The sequence below is a fragment of the Neocloeon triangulifer genome, unplaced genomic scaffold (assembly GCF_031216515.1).
Source record: "Neocloeon triangulifer isolate White Clay Creek 2 clone unplaced genomic scaffold, ASM3121651v1 ptg000022l, whole genome shotgun sequence".
Taxonomy (NCBI): Eukaryota; Metazoa; Arthropoda; class Insecta; order Ephemeroptera; family Baetidae; genus Neocloeon; species Neocloeon triangulifer.
Genome location: NW_026775562.1, coordinates 5,223,486 through 5,242,878, shown reverse-complemented (window position 1 = coordinate 5,242,878; position 19,393 = coordinate 5,223,486). Strand labels below are relative to the sequence as shown.

The 19,393-nt window shown below is 40.7% G+C and overlaps 7 protein-coding genes across 11 annotated transcripts; 3 read left to right on the top strand and 4 right to left on the bottom strand.

Annotated features, from left to right (window-relative positions):
• Positions 1-2,166: 2,166 nt before the first annotated feature.
• Positions 2,167-4,179, top strand: LOC132204407 (uncharacterized). The gene is made up of 5 exons (XM_059632900.1): positions 2,167-2,214; positions 2,688-2,855; positions 2,913-3,078; positions 3,130-3,295; positions 3,814-4,179. Exons 1-5 carry the CDS (start codon positions 2,182-2,184, stop codon positions 4,112-4,114), a joined length of 834 nt encoding a protein of 277 aa, XP_059488883.1. The 5' UTR covers positions 2,167-2,181; the 3' UTR covers positions 4,115-4,179.
• On the bottom strand, positions 3,746-5,366 carry LOC132204408 (L-seryl-tRNA(Sec) kinase). Its single transcript, XM_059632901.1, has 4 exons — positions 5,163-5,366; positions 4,980-5,096; positions 4,565-4,729; positions 3,746-4,508 (listed from the first exon to the last, which is right to left on the bottom strand). Exons 1-4 carry the CDS (start codon positions 5,364-5,366, stop codon positions 4,179-4,181), a joined length of 816 nt encoding a protein of 271 aa, XP_059488884.1. The 3' UTR covers positions 3,746-4,178.
• Positions 5,367-5,371: 5 nt separating this feature from the next.
• On the bottom strand, positions 5,372-5,861 carry LOC132204409 (mitochondrial import inner membrane translocase subunit Tim10 B). The gene is made up of 3 exons (XM_059632902.1): positions 5,735-5,861; positions 5,582-5,677; positions 5,372-5,530 (listed from the first exon to the last, which is right to left on the bottom strand). Exons 1-3 carry the CDS (start codon positions 5,756-5,758, stop codon positions 5,372-5,374), a joined length of 279 nt encoding a protein of 92 aa, XP_059488885.1. The 5' UTR covers positions 5,759-5,861.
• A 101-nt stretch (positions 5,862-5,962) lies between these two features.
• On the top strand, positions 5,963-9,073 carry LOC132204404 (lipid storage droplets surface-binding protein 1-like). Of its 3 annotated transcripts, XM_059632895.1 has the most exons (8): positions 5,963-5,973; positions 6,719-6,760; positions 6,807-7,068; positions 7,298-7,483; positions 7,715-7,895; positions 8,197-8,304; positions 8,435-8,680; positions 8,735-9,073. In XM_059632895.1, exons 3-7 carry the CDS (start codon positions 6,913-6,915, stop codon positions 8,659-8,661), a joined length of 858 nt encoding a protein of 285 aa, XP_059488878.1. In that variant the 5' UTR covers positions 5,963-5,973; positions 6,719-6,760; positions 6,807-6,912; the 3' UTR covers positions 8,662-8,680; positions 8,735-9,073. The 3 variants fall into 3 exon arrangements, with proteins under 3 accessions (XP_059488878.1, XP_059488880.1, XP_059488879.1); XM_059632897.1 differs by lacking the exon at positions 8,197-8,304 and having other exon boundaries at positions 7,715-7,759; XM_059632896.1 differs by lacking the exon at positions 8,197-8,304.
• On the bottom strand, positions 9,074-9,877 carry LOC132204406 (small ribosomal subunit protein mS37). Its single transcript, XM_059632898.1, has 4 exons — positions 9,718-9,877; positions 9,454-9,631; positions 9,277-9,395; positions 9,074-9,224 (listed from the first exon to the last, which is right to left on the bottom strand). Exons 2-4 carry the CDS (start codon positions 9,593-9,595, stop codon positions 9,129-9,131), a joined length of 357 nt encoding a protein of 118 aa, XP_059488881.1. The 5' UTR covers positions 9,596-9,631; positions 9,718-9,877; the 3' UTR covers positions 9,074-9,128.
• A 218-nt stretch (positions 9,878-10,095) lies between these two features.
• LOC132204378 (wolframin) lies at positions 10,096-14,306 on the top strand. 2 transcript variants are annotated; one of them, XM_059632863.1, is made up of 11 exons: positions 10,096-10,311; positions 10,371-10,478; positions 10,533-10,740; positions 10,796-10,950; positions 11,089-11,348; positions 11,466-11,674; positions 11,732-11,995; positions 12,320-12,548; positions 12,600-12,833; positions 13,082-13,342; positions 13,422-14,306. In XM_059632863.1, the coding sequence occupies exons 1-11, from the start codon at positions 10,248-10,250 to the stop codon at positions 14,004-14,006; spliced, it is 2,577 nt and encodes an 858-aa protein (XP_059488846.1). In that variant the 5' UTR covers positions 10,096-10,247; the 3' UTR covers positions 14,007-14,306. The 2 variants fall into 2 exon arrangements, with proteins under 2 accessions (XP_059488846.1, XP_059488845.1); XM_059632862.1 differs by having other exon boundaries at positions 10,530-10,740.
• On the bottom strand, positions 14,301-19,272 carry LOC132204377 (tetratricopeptide repeat protein 21B-like). 2 transcript variants are annotated; one of them, XM_059632859.1, is made up of 12 exons: positions 19,133-19,272; positions 18,849-19,074; positions 18,038-18,604; positions 17,383-17,921; positions 16,520-17,166; positions 16,348-16,458; positions 15,801-16,292; positions 15,462-15,746; positions 15,285-15,408; positions 15,015-15,231; positions 14,770-14,954; positions 14,301-14,713 (listed from the first exon to the last, which is right to left on the bottom strand). In XM_059632859.1, the coding sequence occupies exons 2-12, from the start codon at positions 19,067-19,069 to the stop codon at positions 14,394-14,396; spliced, it is 3,708 nt and encodes a 1,235-aa protein (XP_059488842.1). In that variant the 5' UTR covers positions 19,070-19,074; positions 19,133-19,272; the 3' UTR covers positions 14,301-14,393. The 2 variants fall into 2 exon arrangements, with proteins under 2 accessions (XP_059488842.1, XP_059488844.1); XM_059632861.1 differs by having other exon boundaries at positions 15,015-15,213.
• Positions 19,273-19,393: the final 121 nt, after the last annotated feature.

Here is a 19,393-nt window from a genome sequence, read left to right as displayed (position 1 = left end):
ATATTTCAACTCGTGATGTTTAATTTAATTTTTAAAATGTATATTTTCTTTTTTTTTAATTTTTTATCCCTCCTGGGAAAGGCACCAGCGGTAGCAGACAGGCTGCTAAATCGCAAGGGCCGATAACTCGGGTTCTCCCCTTTTGGGACCGATAACACGGTGACCTTGCGACCCACTGGGCTGGGGAGAAAGGAGCATAGGGTGAGTTTGGTTGTTGGGAATTTGAAGGATGAGGAAGGTGAGCGGCTGCGGCCTATGAATGGGAACTATGCCGGCATTTGCCTGGAATGTATTAAATTATATTACTAATTATTACCTAAAAAGAGGCAAACGCTCGAACTTAAGGAGAATTAAATAACATTAATTTATTTTTATTTCAAAGTACTTTAAATTTTTTATCCGGAATTTTCCTATACACTTTTTTTTATCATCCTACATAGCTCTTTTCGGTGCTAATCGGCTGGAAATCCCACCAAATTAGCTAGGTTCTGCTGCTAGGTTTTATGATGTGCCCCTATTTGGTGCCAGGAATTCCAATAACTTAAGGAATCGGCAAAAAACTTGAGCAGGCACCTTTTTGCGGTACCTCGGTATACCTTCCAAAAATAGGTGACGATATACAAAGCAGCATTGAAATTTTCAATTATATTTACAGAGAAAACTAAAACTTTCATTAATTTTAGTTGTTTTAAAGTCCGTTCCGCAATATATTTAAATTAAATTATGTGATTAAAAAAGCAGAGTATTCTCGATAAATGGCGCACTAATCAGATGTAGCTTATAGTTAATTTTAATTCAAAATTAATGTGACAAAGAACACTTTTTACACGTAAGAGGCTATGGGCCCAAAAAAAACTGCAGCCTGCCGATCTCCGGAGCAAGTTTGCCTAGGGCGCCTTCTCCTTCAAGGTCGTCGGGCCCTGGAATGCCCTCCCGGACGCTCTGAGAACTTGCCCGGTGGAACAATTTCCCACCCTGTGCAAGGCCCACATGTGGCAAACTTTGTGATCAGAGCCAGTGTTAAAAACAAAATCTTAGTCAACCGAGGCTCACTGCGGCGGATGAGGTCTTTTTGGCCTCGGAAGTTTTAGCAAAATTCTTGCCGTCTTGTCCAACAATTCCATTTTTCAAAATAAATGTTTTCAACAATTTGTACGTCAACAACGTGATGTAACAATTGGACAAATAAACAACAATATTATATAATATTATGATCGTGAAATTTTTGCCGCAATCATGATCACAGTCATTGCGGGGTCAATAAGAAGTCTCGGACTAAATTTTGAAATTATAAAATATAATCAGAGTTTATTTTTCAATATCCCTGAGCTGGTTGTTTAAATAACACAAAATAGCGTCCAATTGAGTTAACATCAATAGGAGAAATATGGTTTTTACCAGAGTAGGTAACTTTTTAATCCGAATAACTTTTCTGATGACCAAAAAAATGTCATAGCGCAGTAAAATGCATTTTAATCGTGGAGAGTCATTTCCCCCATGAAGAAAAATGTCAAAATCTAAATCTGGTCTATACAATTCAAACTAACCTTATTTTTAAATATATTAATATTCTTCAGAAATTATGTTTTGCTATGAAATTATCCCTTTGACTTATTTGACTGCTTTTTGTAGAACAGAAATTTGCCTGTATATTCGCTTGGAGCCTTGATAAAAGATTTTTGAGACTAGTTTGAGGCGTATTGTTCATTCACAAAAATTTAATTAGCAAAGAGGAGCTTTTTTTCAACTTATTGATGCATATTGTATTATTTTTGTTGATTTTTACTCTCTTTCTTGTTATAAGGCGCGTCGCAATGAGTCATCATATTGTGGCCCCATAAGTCAATAAAGATCAAAAATAATAATTACAATTATTTTTGAAATTTTTGTACAGAGATTCCTTATTCAGTACTGTTGGAATTTTTTCTTAATTATTTTCTCTCAAGGTTTCCTCAATTTTGAGATAAGAATAATTTGGTATCAGAGATGGGTGCTAATTAGGCATGGCAGTGCCCGCATAATTATAATTTTATAATTGCCTTCTATATGAAAACTGTGTGAAATGCTTTTTCAACTTACTGTCTTATTTGAAAATTCTGAATACAATGGTTATGAAAATCATAAAAGTTATTAACTTTTTTTATTTTTCCTATGATTGTATCTATATGTTCCTCCCAACTTATGCAGCAGCTGGATAAAACTAATTTCAATTTGGTATGTGGTATTGTAAAATGAGACACATGTTGGCAAATTGCAGATTTATTTTATCTGAACGAATATTGAAAAATTGAAATTATTTTTTATGTAAACTTTGAAATTAAGATCATTTTCATATTATTTATGTCAAATTAATTAATTTAGCTGGACTGCGCATTCCATATAGAACCAGACCACCCAAAGTTCATGATAGAGATCTGAGAGTTTAAAATTTGGCTTTTTGCTGAAAAATTAATTTTATTGTGTCTCCATTAATTAAATTAAAAATGAAAATTTTAGTTTTATATAGATTAAACGCTAATACATAGAAATAATAGTGCAATAGATCTTTTAAAATATATTTTCAATTTATAAAATCCTTAATAAGCTTGCAAATTAAATTAGAAAAAAATGTAGAACAGTATTTGTGTCTGCCTCCGAGAGATGCTGCTCTATTTTTGGGAGTGCAAGCGGCCTTATTCAAATTTCAGAAAGCCATGGCCGTCGATTTAGGTCACTTCGTGGCTCTGGAGGTCGGTTTAAGTTCAGCTCAATCCTGGCACCGACCTGACCTGCACCCCAGGGTGTGGTTTGAGCAGGATGGGGTGGTGGTGCGCGACGTGACCCCCGACCTTGACCCCTTCGTCCTCGACTACATGGTCTACAATTTGAGAGTTTAAAAATTGGTGATGTTTACAATCAAGTTTCGCCCTCAGGTCAAGAACTACCTGACCGAAGAGCCGATGAACCAGGCCCTGAGGGTGTCCGAGGACCCTTTGGCCGCGGCCGAGCAGACTGCGATTTGGGAAAAGTTGATTTTGAGCCAGAGAGTGTCGATCGTCGCCCTTCAAAAGGGAACACCAGGGGCCGATTTGGAAAAAGGTTTTCTTAAAATTAATTTTAGAGAACTTTGACAAAATCGAAATTTTTCAGTAAGCGAAGATTGTCCTCCGAAGATAATCGGAGCAAATCTGCTGTTTGTGACCTCAAAAAGTGACCATGAGCTGCCAGATTTCCGGAAGGTTTTGAAAAGTGAAAAGGTCATAACTTGTCTTCATACCTTTTTTGAAACCAGCAGCCTAGTTGACGTCTACGAAAGGTAAATTATAAAAAACTATTGTTTTAGCTTTTGTTATTAATGAATCTTTCCTAAACATTTTGCTGAGTTAACTTTTTTAAATATCAATAATCCAATTGGTGTTAATTCTTTTATATAATTAAAAATAAAATATCATAAAATTTGAAGGAAAATTTGTTTAAAAACATAATTATTTTTAGAGGTTTGATAAAGATATAAATCGGTTAATTTGAAATTCCTAACCTGATATTTTCCTCTCAACTCCAATGTTTTCAAAAGAAAAATAATAATAACAATTAAATTAAATTTATATTAGAAAATAATAAGATTTTTAAATTTAAATTCACAAAATTGCATTTATACTAATAATGAACACTTTTACATTACTAGAGATAAAATACGAATATATTAAAAAATTATAAATCATTTCTTTTTCTTAAATTACCAAATTAATATATTAATTTAAAATAAGACACTCATAACCAGATTTTAGAGAATGCACAACATAAATTTAGACAGTTTGATTTAAATTTTTGCAGATATGCAGCTGACCATTATTTGGACGGCGCCGGAATGTCCGTGGCCTCTGAATGGCGAGGGAAAGGCATCGGAAAAATGTTGCTCGAGGCCAGACTGAATTTATGCCGCTCGCTGGACATTCCCCTGACCAAAACGGTTTTCACCTCAGTTCAATCCCAAAAGGTTGCACTCAAAAGTGGATTCGAACTGCTCGGCGAGCTTGTCTACTCGGATTTGACCGATGCCGAAGGACAACCACGCTTTCCGAAGATGCACCCTGACCAAAAGAGAATCCAAATGATGGCGTTGAAAATTACATAGACTGAATGAAAAAAAGACTGCATTAAATAGTCAATTTAGTTGCAACTGCTGGATTTTTAATAAATCACAAAACTGATTTTTCCAAATAATTTCTAAACTGGTCCACTAGTGGCGAGTCTTTGGAGAAACTGAGGCTTTTGAGGAACAACTTGCGCTCGGAGTTGAGTCGATTGGCCAATTCGGACAACTCGGCTGGTGAAAGACCTTGTTTTCGGGCCTGCTGCATTTCGGCAGAAATGAATTTTCGCAAGAGCAAGTCTCGGTTTTGTTGTTCCGAAGGCTGATGAGGTTGGGCGTCAACATTCTCAACAGGTTTGTGGAAAATTTCGCACCCGGATGCAGCTTCGATTAGTTTTTCTAATTCGGTCCAAATTTTGTCAATGTCAAGAGGTTCCTAAAAAAAAATAATCAGTTTTTAAGAAAGTCGAGGAAATTTTTGTTTGAAATTACTTCAGAGTCAATTGTTATGTAAAATTTCTCCCAGTTATCTTCAGCAGGTGGCTCCATTTTGGCAGACATTTCCCGAATAACCTGCTCGTCGACAAAAAGTCCTCCGTCAGCTGCTCTTTCTTGCACTCTCTTTATGGCCAGATCTTCATTGCAATTTAAAATAAGCTAAAATATTGATAATTATTTTAAAAAAAATATTAATACATATTAGGAGATTTAAACTACAAAAAACTTTTACAAATTTTAGATTTTTTTTATTAAATTTGAAATTAATTATAAATAATTTCTTATTAATTCCTTTAAACTTTTAAAATGCTTTTAAATAATTTATTTTTTCCATTTATTATTTCTTAAAATTTTCATGTGAAATTGTTTTCTAGGAAGTAATTATTTAAATTACATGCAATTAACTCACAACACAAGTCACGACAGAGAGTTTCCTGGCCATTTTGAAGAACATCCTGCGCATACTCTGGTAATAAAAGTTGTCGTCAACCAAGATAACAAGTCTTCCTTTGTCCTCGCTCGCAATCTAAACAATTATTATACCAACTTCACATTCTGGGGCTTTCCAGAATTTTAAATGAAAACTGCTTACAAAATTTTTGATGACGGTCTCGACCTGTCCAAGGACCTGGTCTCTGCTGGCCCTCCACCTTTGGAGGTCGTCAGGGTGCAGAAGGTCGTCGAAACAGACGTGTCTGCAGAGCCGAGGGTGTCGTCGGAGGAGCTGCTGGCAGAGGGTGGTTTTTCCGCTGCCCGGCAACCCCGTCAGCAGCACCACGGCCACCCTGCGGTTCATTTTTTCTATTGTTGCTGGGGTTGTTGCTGCTGGAGAAGGGCATTGGCCGCGTTCATTTCCTCGATCCGGCGGTTCACGATGATCGGCTGAATCTCGACAAAGGTCGCCATGATCGCGTGGTTCGTCTTGACAAATTTTCCGCAGCAACGCTCCACGCAGCTGATCTGAATTAAAAAATTTAATGATTTTAATTTTTAAATTAATTTAAAACTCACCTCGTCGGTTTGCAAATCCCTCGAGTGCAGGGAAGTGACGCAATTGTTAAAACACGTTTCCGAAACCAGGTTGTAGAGCTGCAGGAAGTCCTTAAACTGGAAGAATTTAGATGATTTTTAGTCAAATTTTGAAGATAAATTTTTAAATTATACATTTCTCAGAGCAGAAGCTTCCATACTATTTAAAAATCTGCAAGATTTCCAGGGAGTTCTTCTAAAAATTAATAAATTGAAGTAGGTTCGTCTAGTGTTTACTTCTCGTTCGGCAAAGACCACGCCCCCTTTTCAATCAGCCAATCAGAGACTTTTCACTTTGAAAGGCGCTGAGTTGGAAAAGCCACGTGCAAACGTGGTGAAGTTATCGTGGCCGTCGCAGACGAGCATAAGCATACGTGATGATTTTTTCCTTATTTTATTTTTTTTATGAGAAATACTGAGGCTTGAATCTGACCATTGAGGCTTGTTTAATTTTAAATTATCCTATTCCTAGTTCCTAGTGCATCTTTTTGTAACTCATAGTAACTTTATTAAGTGTTATTCGTGTTATTCGGTTATTTTTATTCTCTGACGTTTTAATTTTGTTGAAATATGTTAATTTCTGTAATTAATGCTAAAGAAATAATAAAAAAAATTGGAATTTTTATTTGTTTTAGTCATAAAAATAATTTTATTTTTTAATATTTAGGGAACATTTTCACACACATTCTGACGATTTAGAAATTTGAGGGCTTTAATTATTTATTTTAAGGTGCGGAAGTTTTTTATCACTTGCCACCTACTTCAAGGGCAAAAGGGCGTCGACTCGAGCGAAATTAAAAAATAAATTAACTCTCTAAATTCGAAAAACTATATAATAATCTGCGAAATCTGCTCAAGGAAAAGAGATGGTCCTGCAGTAAATTCTGATTAGTGTTCTAAAAATTTCACTTATCAAATTTTCGCATTTTTTATTTTTTATAAATTTTCTATTTTAATTAAAAAAAAAAACATCAAATTTAAAAAGGAGAGGAGGGCAAAATATAAAATAACGTAAAAAATTAAGAAACAAGATAGATACATGGAATATTACATTGATTAATTATTCAGTATTAATCATAAAAAAATACATACAAAATAATTAATCAATTTTTATTAAAGCTGCCGATCGGAAACACTCACTAGGCCAAACTTTACAAAAAGGTCCTAATCATTTTTATTTTCAATTATTATTTCATTATTGACTCAGTGTCTTTCTGGCGCGGCTGACGAGGACCGACAGAGGGAGAGAGAGTGGAGAGTCGTCTTTGTCTTGCAATTTTCGTCAGTCTGTGAGAGATCAAGCTTGCGAGAAGATGTCGAGCGCAGCGAGTTCGGAGACGGCCGGAGCGCCCAAGCAGGAGCGTAAATTGTCGGACACCATCCCCCTGGAGGCGGTCCATCGCATCGCCAAACTGCCCATGGTCGAGTCGTCCATCAGCATCGCCAACGACGTCTACAGCCGAGTCAAGGCAAGATTCAAATTTGCCAATTTTTGAAAATAAAACTTCTTTCGAAAGAAATAAAAAATTTCTTTAAAACGAATTTTTTATTAATATTTCAGAGAATTTAACAAAAACTTATTTTACTTCATAATTTTTAACTTTTAAATTAATTCAGCCGAATTAAATTATTATTTTCAAATATTTTTATCGCAATTTCTGACGGAATTTTTGCTTGGAATTGTTGCGATTTGTGTAGGAATCCAACGCGATGATCAACTGGACTTTGAGCACGGCCGAGTCGACGATGAGCAAAGCCGCCGAGCACGCCATTCCGGTGGCAGAAAAGATGGAAAAGCATCTGAAGCGCGTGGACTCTCTGCTCTGCTCCAGTCTCGACTATGTCGAGGCCAAGGTGCCCGCTGTCAAATTGCCGCCTCATGAGGTGAGAAAGCATTTTTTTTGTGGAAATAAATTTTAAATTAGATCTAATTTTTTTGTGGAAATGAAAATTAAATAATCAATCAGGCCAGAAATAAATTTAATCTAATTTCATATTTGGAATAAAAAAATATTTTATTTTAAATAAGTCCAAATGAAAAACATGATGATGATCAATTATAATTTTCTTTTAATTTTTTTTGTTGTTAAATCAAATTAATTTTATTTTTTGCAGTTGATGGAAAAGGCGTCCGAGCTGAAGCAAATGGGCGCCGAGAAGGTGAGAACTTTGGCGGCACTCGAGTCGTCCAGCACAAAGCAGTTGGTGTCGAGCTGCACCAAAATCGCGGCCTCCGGCGTGGAGGCGGCCCAGCGTTACATGCACACGGCCAGCGCCCACCTCACCAACGGAGAAGGCAAACTTTTTCGAAAAGCATGCCGACATTTTTTGTGAATGGATGCATGAAATTTCGGGAGCAGCTCTCGTTGGCCAAGAATCAATTCAGGCCCGCGAGCCAAATCAAGAGCAGCTCCCATTTTAGCTTGGCACTTAATTCCCTGCAGTTGCAGCAACTTCCCTTAATGCCAAATTTATAATTAGAAATTAACACCAACTCATTCATTGCTGCACATCCTAATTAATCAAATTGTTTTTTATTCTGAAATGTCAATTTTTGTTTTTCGAACGAGGTTTAATCCTCTTGGCATCTGTTCTAGTGCCTTTCTTCGTAGGAAGTTTAATCCCCTACCTGAGTGAACTTGCCCAAGCTCCAGAATTTGAAATCCAGTTTTTCGTAATTGTCACCACTATCAGTCCGGATGATGGTGAGCAAATTTAATTTCCAAAACAATCGTAGCCATAGTGTAAAAACTGGAGATCAAATCTGAGAGAAATTCCTTTTTTTTAAATAAAAATATATAATTTCTCAGAATAATTAAAAATTTCTTTCCGCAGATGCACATGGAGCAAATAATGGCCATGGTGGGCCAAGCTTGGCACCTCTTGCGTCCATCGCAGCCTCAGATCTGCGTCACCCCATCTACGCCCCTCGGCCACAGTCCAATGGGGTATGTGACGCCGCCCCCGTGTCCGCCTCCGCCGCCCCCGACGCCGTCCTCGTGCCAGCAGAGTCCGACGATGCCCACGATGAATCGCATCGCAAGCCCAAACGTCGCCACTGATGCTTTCTACAGCCCACAAGTAAAAATTTAAATGTAGATATTTGAAAAACAATTACATGTTTCTTTTCTACAGGAAACATTCGATTCTCAGATTGTAGAGGAAGTGCCGGCTGAGGCCTCTGCGGAGATGGTCGCTGCTGAAAACCAATGAAAAGTGCACAGCAACTCTAAAGCTTTGAAAGCTCAAATTTAAATTCTCAATCGTCTCTATAGGCCAAATTTTTATAGTTATTAAGCTGTCTCTAAAATATTAATTTGTTCCTTAATAATTGAAGTTTTGTTTTAAATAGAAAAGGTTTGAAATTTTTCAACCGCAACTGCTCAAGTCAAAGAGTAGTTTTTGCAAATGTATAAAGTCTGATTTCGGTTCGAGCCAGTTTATATTATCAATAAATTTAATAAGATAAATAAATGATAATGAATCTTTTTTTTATTACTTTCTTACCACTACTCACTTTGTACACTTTCTATTTATATTTGGCCAGTAAGGCGTTAATTTGTTTGGCCGACAAATTTTTACTGCCAATGCCTGAAGTATCCTTTTTCATTTCTTCTCGTTGTTGCTGTAAACGAAAACAATCAGTTAAAACTTTAAAAATTAATGACCATGATTACCAAATGCATTTTGTAACACTGTTGGAAAGTGCCAATTTCTTTCGAGCAGACAGTCTGGTTAAATTCATTGGTTTTCAAGCAGGTGAACAGATTGGCCATTTCTTGTAAACAGGAGGCGCCTTTCAAATAACAAATAATTAAAAATTAATTGGTTTTTTTATTATCATAGACTTATACCAGCAGCAGCGCCCCTCTTATTTGAGACATAATCTCTCAGTTTCAGGGGCAGAAGTTCCTTAAAGGGAATTGGCTCCATGGCGGGCGTCCTCGCCTTCACCCTCCGCCCATAACCCTGCGCAAAGGATGGTAGTGGACGCATTTTTCTTTAAAAGTTGGCCGCTTAATTGGTTTTAATCTAGAGAACAGAAAATTAAAACATTCGTAAGAAAAAACCTTAATTTTCCTGCAAATTTGACTGATTTTGGTTTTTTTAAGCTTTACCTTTTAATTTCTAAAGAGAATAAATTATAACTGTGTCTTTTTAAACTGATTTAGTGACGAATTTGAGGAGATTCATACATGAAAAGGTAAAAAATTGGTCTTTTTGCAGCAAAAATTTTCTTTCAAAACAACAAACGTGGGCGTATCAAGCGACCATGTGGGCGTGTGCGACTCCAGAAGCGGGTATCAGTAAAGGAGAACAGAAAATGTTTAATTTATATCTGCTTATTTCGTTTCTTTACAACACAAGACCTTAATTTAAAGTGAAATAAGTTTAAAATATAACTTGAAAATTATTTATCTTGATTTATTCAACTTATTTGGAAACAATTAAGTTTTCATAAAATTTTATATATAACTCCTTTCTCTACTACCCATGTGCAAATCCAGCTGGTGCCGAAAAAAAGACAAACAAACCTAAATTGAACCCGGCTGCTCCGTTTTTCGGCCAATTTCGACAAAGTCTGCACCGAATCGACTGAGAGGGTTCTCCGAAAATATCATCAAAGTCAAAACTGCCGTCTCGCAAAATGGCAGGGGTGGTTCCGGTGCCTCTGAAGAAAACGTCGCGACGAAAACAGTGGACTTATCACGGTGTGTTTTTTCTTTTAATTTCACTGGAGTGGCAATAATTACGAAAATGGTGCTTTCAGACGGTCCTCGCAGTTCACTGCGGCTTCTGCAAGGCCAGCTGGCCGAGGACGGGTGTCCAGAGGCGCAAGTAGCTCTTGCCAAGCAGCTCTTGAATGACACCGAAAATGGTAAAAATTTATTTTCAGTAATGAAAATTTGAACCGATTTTGATTTGACAGCAGAGGAAAAAGAGGAAAATGCGCGACTGGCCGTCTACTGGCTGATCAAAGCGTCCGAGCAGGGACACGTCGACGCCACCGAAATTCTGCAGCACTGTCTGGACATCGGCCAGGGAATCTCGGAGCAGAACTTCCTCGATGTCCATAAATGTCTGAAAATGTCCCAAGACGAAAAGCTGGCCAGGAGGGCCGCTAGGCAGCTCTTCAATAGGTCAATTTTTTATAAAAGAAAAATATAGATTTTTTGAAGAATATTTTGTCTTCAGTTTGTCTGCTGGACAGGACTACATCACCACAGACCAGTTGAGAAGGAGAATTGTGGTTTTGCAAAGAGGCCGTTCTAGCCCTAGCAGGCACAGACTGAAGGGCCTTTCTGATCCAATTGCTGGAAGCAGTGATGAAGACGAGCAATGTAATCATGGTAAAGACAATAAATATTAATTTAAATGAAAAAAATCAATAAAAAATGAGTTTTACAAATTACAGGATTCTGACTAAAAATTTTATTATCTACTCTGTAAAGATCAAATTGTCTTATACTTTTTTCTGTTATTTTTAGACTGGACGAGCCGGGCCAGGCAGAGCTACCCTGGTGAGAAACTGACCGAAGATTGTCTGGTTTCGGCAGCAACGACCTACACGAGGGGTCAACTGCCCTTGGTGCAACGAGTGCTCGTGCTTGCAGACCCCGAGCGAGGTCAACTCGAGCAACTCGGATTCATGCAGAGGAGCGTCCTGCACCCTTGGGCCACCATCGTCCTAGTCTACCTGAAGCTGCTCGAGTTTTTCGCCAGACGCGGATCGGCGCTTTTGCAAATGGTGCAAATAAATTTATATTCAATTCATTTTATTTTTCTCCAAACAAGTCAAACAAAGCAGAAAAATCCCAAATTGATTCATTTAGCTGGTCAGAATTTTAATTTTTGCATTTTCCAGTTGATTCCGACGTCACCTGTCCACACTTTGGTGCTGCTGGGGTGTTATTGGCTTGCGGGTGCCGAAAGTCTGGCGTGGCTCTTCGCCTTGCTCATCTTCTACACCTCCTTCGGCTTCATGTTTGTCTCCTCGATGGAAATGCTGCAGCAGGAAAGGGAATTCCGTCATTTCCGTGTCTGGTCTCAACTTTTCCTCAGCCACAGTTCAAAGTACCAAAATTAAATTATAAAAATAAATATTTTATTTAATGATATGTATGATTTTAGTCCAGCAGACTTAGGGGGAGGCTTTCTTGACTCTGGCCAGGCAGAGAGGCGATTTTTGAACGGAGGCCTGAGTCAGTTTGCCAGGTTTTTTGCTGCACTGCTGTTCTACCTGGTCTCCTATCCGTTGGTCAACTCAACTTGGGTGCCTCATGCAGAGATTTCCGTCATCGCCACGGTCCTCTCCGTAATCACTCTGTTCAGCTTTATGGAGAAGAAGATCGACGGCCTCATGATTCTTTCCTTTGCTCTCAACGTTTTAGCCCGGTAGGTTTTCAAAAGCTCCAAATTAGTACGAATATTTAATTTTCTTGGTGATAAAAAAAATGATTAGAATTTTTATGAAAATTGAAGTCTTAAGAGAAATTCAATTAGATTTTTTTTGTTAATAATATGTAACTTTAAAAATTTGGATGGCAATTATATGAATTAAAAACATCGAAAGATAAAACTTATTTCCAAATTGCAAATTTTAAATTTTTTAGTCATAAAAATAAAAAATATTTTTGTAACATTTTAAGAAAATTGTTAGAAAAAACCTCATTTGCAAGAAAAGCAGATGATATTGAAATATTTATTTAACGATTCCAGCTACCCGTACGACTTTGACGCGGTGGTTCAGGGATGGCAATTTCTGGACCTGCGAGCGCCGGCGTTTGCCTCGGCCATTGTTGGCCGCAGCGTCGAGTTCTGCCTGACGTACAGGTCCCTTCTGCACCTTTCCGTCGGCGTCATCCTGCTGAGGATGGCCCTGCGAAACGGCTGGGCCGGCGTCTGTCGGGCTCTCATCCCCCACTGTGTTGCCCTGGCTTGGTGGCAGGTCAGTTTTTTCAACTACCAAATTAATTTTAAAAATGAAAGTTATGTCCAGATTGCCGTTTTGTCAGCCGAGAGTGCGACCAAGTTTGGTCTTCTGCGCGCAGCCTTCTCGATTGTTGGTCTCGGCTTCTGCTTGCCACTCATCGGGGTCCTCCTCCTTCTTCTGCCCGCCCTGGCTATTTTAAAGACCCTTGCCAGCACCACACTGCTTGTGAAGGCAGCTACCTCCACTTTAGTCGCAGCCCTACCGTTTTTCATTTCTTGGTGGATCTCCCGACTCCACAGAGTGAGCTAAAATATCTTTAAAAAATTTTTAAACAAATTTAATTAAATTATCCTGTAGCAATTACGACCATTTTTATTACACTTTGATAATATTTATGGAATGAAACTTAAGAAATTAAAACCACCAGCGTTTGTTTCAGTATTTTTTTTAAGAAATTTGATTCGTTGAAAGTTTCTATCCATTTTAAGGATTATTTATTATTACCATTCATGGAATTTGACGTAATTAAAATTTCATAATGTTTTCAGAGAGGAACAGTTGAGGCTGGTCGCCTGGTTTTGGTTCTGCAACTCATCTGCAGCGTTGTGGCCATGATGGTGTTGCTCTACCCCATAAGCAGCACCACCCTGAACGGCGTCTCCTTCCTTCAGGAGGAGCAGCCCATGCCTCCGGGAGCAAAAGTTGAGGCCGAATCTATTCCAGTTCCGAATGTCGGACTCAGCTGGGACGCCTATCACAGCCACTGCCACCAACCTGCCTGGGAAAAGTCCTCAATTGCCTCAACACAGGTCTGACAATATTTTTATTATACGATTTATATTTCTGTGAATTTTTATTTCAATTGATTAATCAAAATCCTCTTTCCAGCTTGCCTGTTCTTCACTGGCTGGCACCACAGTGAGCTGGAATGGCTACGTGACCTCCGTAGAAGTCACAAAGCACCGCAACCTTTTGGCCGACCTGCTGCAGTCGCTGCCCTCGGTGGTGGGGTCGGCACTTTCCTGTCTATTCGGAGAACAAGTGCCGTTGGTGTGTCCTCCAGAAGCCAGTCGGTGCCAGTTGCAACAATTGACTGGCCAGAAGTGCCACCTTGACGCTTGGGCCACCACGGAGGTCACCCTGAAGGTCAAGATGAAGGCCAAGCGCATGTGGGGTGGCGACGCCGAGGTGCAGGTCGTCGCCGAACACTTCTTCACCAACTTCACAGCCGCTCTGCAGCCGCAAGACCGCGTCTGGTTCAGCGGCCAGCTGCTGGCCGATGGCCTCGGCGGTCCAAAACCTCAACTCAGGTTGCAGCAGATCGACTGTCTTGACTGCCATCGGCAGGACCTGCTCCTGATGCGCAAACCCACTTTTCTCATGGCTTCAGTCACCAGCATTATCGACGTGGGTCAGGTGGCGCTCCAGTCACTCGTCGGCTTTACCCTCGGACCTCTGATTCGGTTCACGTAATTATTTGTGATTCAAGTGGATTTCAACAGTACTGACGTAGATTAACATTTAATGACCCATTGATCAAATTTTTTAGTTCATTTCACCCTATTATTTACATTTTATGTTGTAAAAAGTAACCATGTTCAATTTAATCCTGAGGTTGTAAAATCCACTTCAACTTGTAATCTCATTTGTTAGAAAGTTGCTAGGAAGTCTGTTAACTGCATTTTAGTCATGCATTATTTTAATCTATGTTCTTAACCAAACTAAAAAGCCTGATTATTATTTAAGTGCAATAAATAAGAATTTAATTTGAATTAATAACTTTGCTATTTTATTAAATACATTGAAAATGGACAGAATAATATCACCAAGTGCAAGGTAGAGATCAAGATCAAAAATTAATTAAGTCCGCAAGTGGCTCCTGGCTTTTTCCAAAATATCCTTTTGGATATTGGGATAATTGGGGAATTGCGACAAAACTTGGTGACAAACGTCAATTGTCGCTACATATTTTTTACTTTTTAAAAGATTGTAAGCCATTTTGTAGCCGACTGCCGGATTAGATTGATTTCCAAAGGTCCACGCTTGCTCATACTTGCTTGCCGCGTCCTTGTACTGCTGCTCCTTTTCGTGGATGAGGCCGAGCCCTTCGAAAGCTTTGGTGCAAGACTTGTTGTGGACAAGAACCTTATTCAGCAATTCGCTGGCTGAATCATATTTTCCTGAATAGAAGAAAAAAATTAATTTATTTTATATGAAAAAAGAGACCAGTATGTACCTGACTGAATATAAAGGTCAGCAAGAAGAAGCCAATTTCTTTCGAGGTATTCAGCCTCCTCGAAGGTCCAAGGGTGCTTGGAAACCCTCTTTAGCTGGTTCCTGGCTCTCGTAGATTGCTTCAAAACCAGGTAGGCCATTGAAATGGCTAGAGTCACACCAATGCTCACCCTGGAATTCTCCACCCTGAATAATAAAAAATTTTAAGCTCTTATAATTATTCTTGCAAGGAATGAAATTAAATACCCTGCAAGGAGGGTCAGTTCCTGAAGGGCCTGTTCTGCCAGGGCCTTGTCACGCTTTGCCAACAACAAAAAGCAAACCAGCAGTTGGTATGTATTCTTTTCCTCCGTGACTGGCCTGGGATTTAGCTCGCCAAGTAATTTCTCAGCCGTCTTCAAGGCAGTCTCTCTCGAGTCCTTAGAATCCACCTCTGCGGAATTTTCTAAAGAAACCAACGAGTCTAAAAATTTGTTCCTCAATTTAAAAAAAAAAAAAAAAAAAAAAAAGACAAACCATTGTTCAGGCAAATCTGGATCATGGAACAGATAGCCTGGCGACCCCACTCAGGGTCTCTCCGAGCTCGGTTGAAGTGTTTCAGGGCTTGTGTTGGTTCTCCGCTGTACCAACTGTACAGTCCCTAAAGTTTTAATCATTAATTTTAGAAATAGTTTGGAAGAAATATAAAAATACCTGGCAGTATGCAAGACCTGGCTCATCTCCCTTGAGAGCAGCCTTTTCCAGGTAAGGCAGAACCAGGGCCAGTGTGCCTGCTCGGCGCATCACCTCGATGAAACGAGCCAGGGCCGTCCAATAGCGGGGCTGTTTATTCAGCAGCTGCTGGAAGTGCACACTGGCCGTTTCAAAATCGGTTTTCCTGAAGGAAATGTCCGCCATCATAACGCAGGCGGCTTCATTCTCAGGGTCCGACCTGAGGAGTTGGCCGCAGGTTGCTTGACAGAGTGCCAAATCATCCACCTTGAAAAATAAAAATTTATTTTACAAAATTGTGTAAAAAAATGCTAAACCGACTTGAAGATAAAGTTTGGCTAAGGCGATGAGGGTTTCAGGGTCGCCAGGTTGGTGGACAAGGGCCTCTTTGTAGTATTTGATGGCCTCCTGGTTGCTGCCTTGTTTGGCCATCAGCCTGCAGATGTTGGCGGCCACCACCTTTTGGGCTGCCAGTTTTCCCGTCCCCTCGATTTGCAGACGCTTGAGCACCTTATTCTGCATGTCTTTGGCTTCGGTCAGGGTGCTCAGGGCGCTGGGAGCATGTCCCGTCTGCTCCTGCACCCTGGCCAGCAACAGCAGCAACTGGCAGCGCGCCATCAACTCTTCGCTGTCGTTGCTGGCCACACTGCCCGCACACGCAGACTTCAAAATCGCCTCGGCACGGTCAAAGTTCTTCATTCGGATGAGCAACTCGACCAGGTCTTTCCTCAAACTAGGGTGCTTTTTGGCCTGATCTGCGTAAAAATTTACTGCCTTTCCATACATGTGGGTCTTTACGAGTGCTTGACCAATCTGGAAGTTTTTAAAAAATATATCAATCGTGTTAATTAAAGTTTTTATTAAGCACCTTTCTGACAAGAGACACATCTTTCTTGGAGGTTGATTTCAGAATTTGTTCGTAGACTTCGACAGCTTTTTCGGGTTCGTGGACCCTCATGTAAGCATCACCTAGCAAAATCTGAAGAAATTTTCCATCAATTTAAGTTTCAGAATTTGATTGAAATTCAATTAAATTTTACCTGACTTTCGACTCCAGGTTTCTGCTCGACGACGCTCAGGTAACAAGCGGCAAACTTTTTCCGGTCTTTTTTATGCACCAGGTAAATTTCAGCCATCTTATGCCGCGCCTCCAGAAAATGCAGCTCCGAAGGTCCGATTGAGTTCAGGATTTCCAAGGCGTGGTCCACCCTGCCGGCCCTGAGGGCCAGGTCGGCCTGCGCCGTGACAAGTCTCGCCTGTTCAGTCGTTCCCGCGGACTCGGCTATGGTTTTGCGCAGAAGGTCGGACGCCTCGTCAGGTCGCCCCAACTCGGTCAGGGTTTCAGCCAGCTCGAGACTCAGGGTGACCTTGTCAGCGGCGGTCAGGGTGGAACTGGCGAGGGCGGTTTTCAGCCACTTTGCAGCGTCGGCTGCGTTTCCCTTGGCCCGCTGGCTCTTGGCCTGCACTAAAAGGTACACGGGGTGTTCCTTAACCCCAAAGTCAAAGCTCAAAGCCGACTCGAGACTGCTGTTTGCCCCTGCCAGGTCGTTTTGAGCCAACAGGATCGTGGCCACAAGTACCTGTGCCTCGCTGCTTTGGTTGAACCGCCGCAGCTGAGAAAGGGCGCCTGAAGAGTCGCCGCTCAGGTGCAGAGCCTTTGCGTGCAGAAGTTTCGCTTCCCACAAACCTGTGACAAAAAATATGCAATTTTTAAAATCAAGAAAGAATAAGAAATTTATTTAATTTCCTGCTTTTGCTAGGGTAGAATTGCGAGTTTTAAATAAGGACAAGGTAAATTTTCCTTGAATCAGGATTTGTTCAAGCAAAATTTCAATAAATTTTAATGGAGATTTTTCAAAGAAATCTATTTCCAATAATTGTAAGGTCATTGACAATTATTGACCTGGACATGTCTGTGTGATGGGTTTGAGAATTTTAAGCAGGTAGAGCAGCTCAGGTGAGTCCTTCTTGACGTGCATCCTGTTGAGCAGGAGGCCGATGATGCTGAAGACAAACTCAGGGTTGTAGGCGGTGAGGTAATCAGGTCCGAAGGGTAGACCTTCGACGGTGCGCAGGTGCGCCTGCAGGGCCTTCAGAGGCAGGTGGCGGTCCCTGTCGTCGAGGAGGGAGGCCATGAAGAGTAACTGGGCCGACGGGTCTTGACCTTGGAGCTCCTTGAGCAACTCGACCTGCTGCCTGACGGTGTCGCTCTGTCTGTTCTCCAGCACCTGACACAGGGTCAGATTGGACAGGGCAAACACAGACGAGCTGTCGAGCTTGACGGCGGCCTTGAGCTCTTTAAGCGCCTCCTTGGTCTTGTCCTGCAGCTGCAGCACCAGGCCCAGTTCGCAGCGGAACTCACAGTTGGCAGGTTGAAGTTCAATGGCCTTTTCTACAAGAAGTTGGGCTTCTCTCAGGATGGCAGCGTTCTTGGAACACACCCTGAAGAAAAAGTTAAAAGTTTTAAAGGGGAAGTTTAGATAATGACTCTAATTAAAAAAAAACCTGAATGAATCTAAAAAAAATTGATTTATACAAAAAAAAAGTCATTTTATTGCCTTGAAACAAGTTTTCCACACTGGAAATAAGCCCACGGGTTAAAGTTTTCCTTCTGCCGGAGAAGTGTGTTGAGAGCCGCCATTTCAGCCTCGGCATGTTCAAAGTTGCCGTCGAGACAGAGCGCCCTGAGGAGACCGAGTTTGACCGCGTCCAGGGACTCGGTGCGGACTCTGGTGGCCTGTTCGGAGGCCTGTTCCCAGTCGCAAAGGGACAGGTGGAGCAGCATCTTTTGCTCGATGGGCGCCATGACGTCCGGGTACTTGACGACCAGTCTGTCCAGGACGTCCAGACACTTGTCCAGCTCGTCTTTGGCCTTGAGGACCTGAGCCACGCCCAGGTTGGCTTCCAGGTCGTTGGGACTCAGCTTGAGCGCTTTTTCGAACGCCTGGTGCGCCTCTTGCGGTGACCCAAGGGCCAATAAACTCCACCCCTGGCAGCACAGAGCGGACACGCTGGGACGAGACACTCGCAGGTCGGCGCACTGCCGGTGCTTGCCCATCAGCAGCAGGACCAACGCAAAGTGTTCACTGTTCCCGTCCAGCGTTGAAGTCTCTCGGCAAAAGTACCTGTCACAAAAAATTTAATTTAAAACTCTATTCAACAGTCACGTAATTAAAAAATTAAAAAAAAATTGAAAATCATAAAATTTGTAAATATGAAATCAATAATAAAATTTTATTTTATGTTTAATTAAATTTGATTTATTTCAAATTGTATTTATTTGTATTATTAGTGGATTTTTTTAATTTTCACCATTAAATTCAGAAAAAATTTAGTTAATTATTCTCAAATTAGTAAATTAAAGTATACTTGAAGGCGTCCACTTGTTCAGGGTCTACGATGATCTCGGACTCTTTTTTGGCCTCATCAGTCCGTCCGAGAAGACGAAGGGCGCAGCAGATCAGCAGGCGGAACTCGGCCTCCTTTGCCGGATGCTCCGTCCTGCCTCTCTTGGCCATCTCGTACATGCTCTGGTATAAACCCTTCACCCCGTACTGCACCGACAGCGTCTTACAAAGACGCACGTCCATTCTGACTGGAATAATTATTAAAAATAATTATTAAAACGCAACATAATTCATTACCAAACTTACTAAAAATTTGTAGACCTCCTTCTGCCCTCCTCTTCAGTCAAGATTTTTCACTTTTCCATTCCGACAGGTGCCTGAGAACGGCAGGTGTCCGAATTTTGTGTTTGTAAACAAGGAAAGAATGCTGCTCGCGGGGTTTTGTTTGTTTGTTTGGTCCCGCCCCTTTCGTCTGCCCCATTCAAGAACTCGCGGCAACGTCGCATTCGTCCAACTGTGAGCACGTTGGCCTGACACGTCACGGCCGGCAGCGCCGCCGCGGCTCCG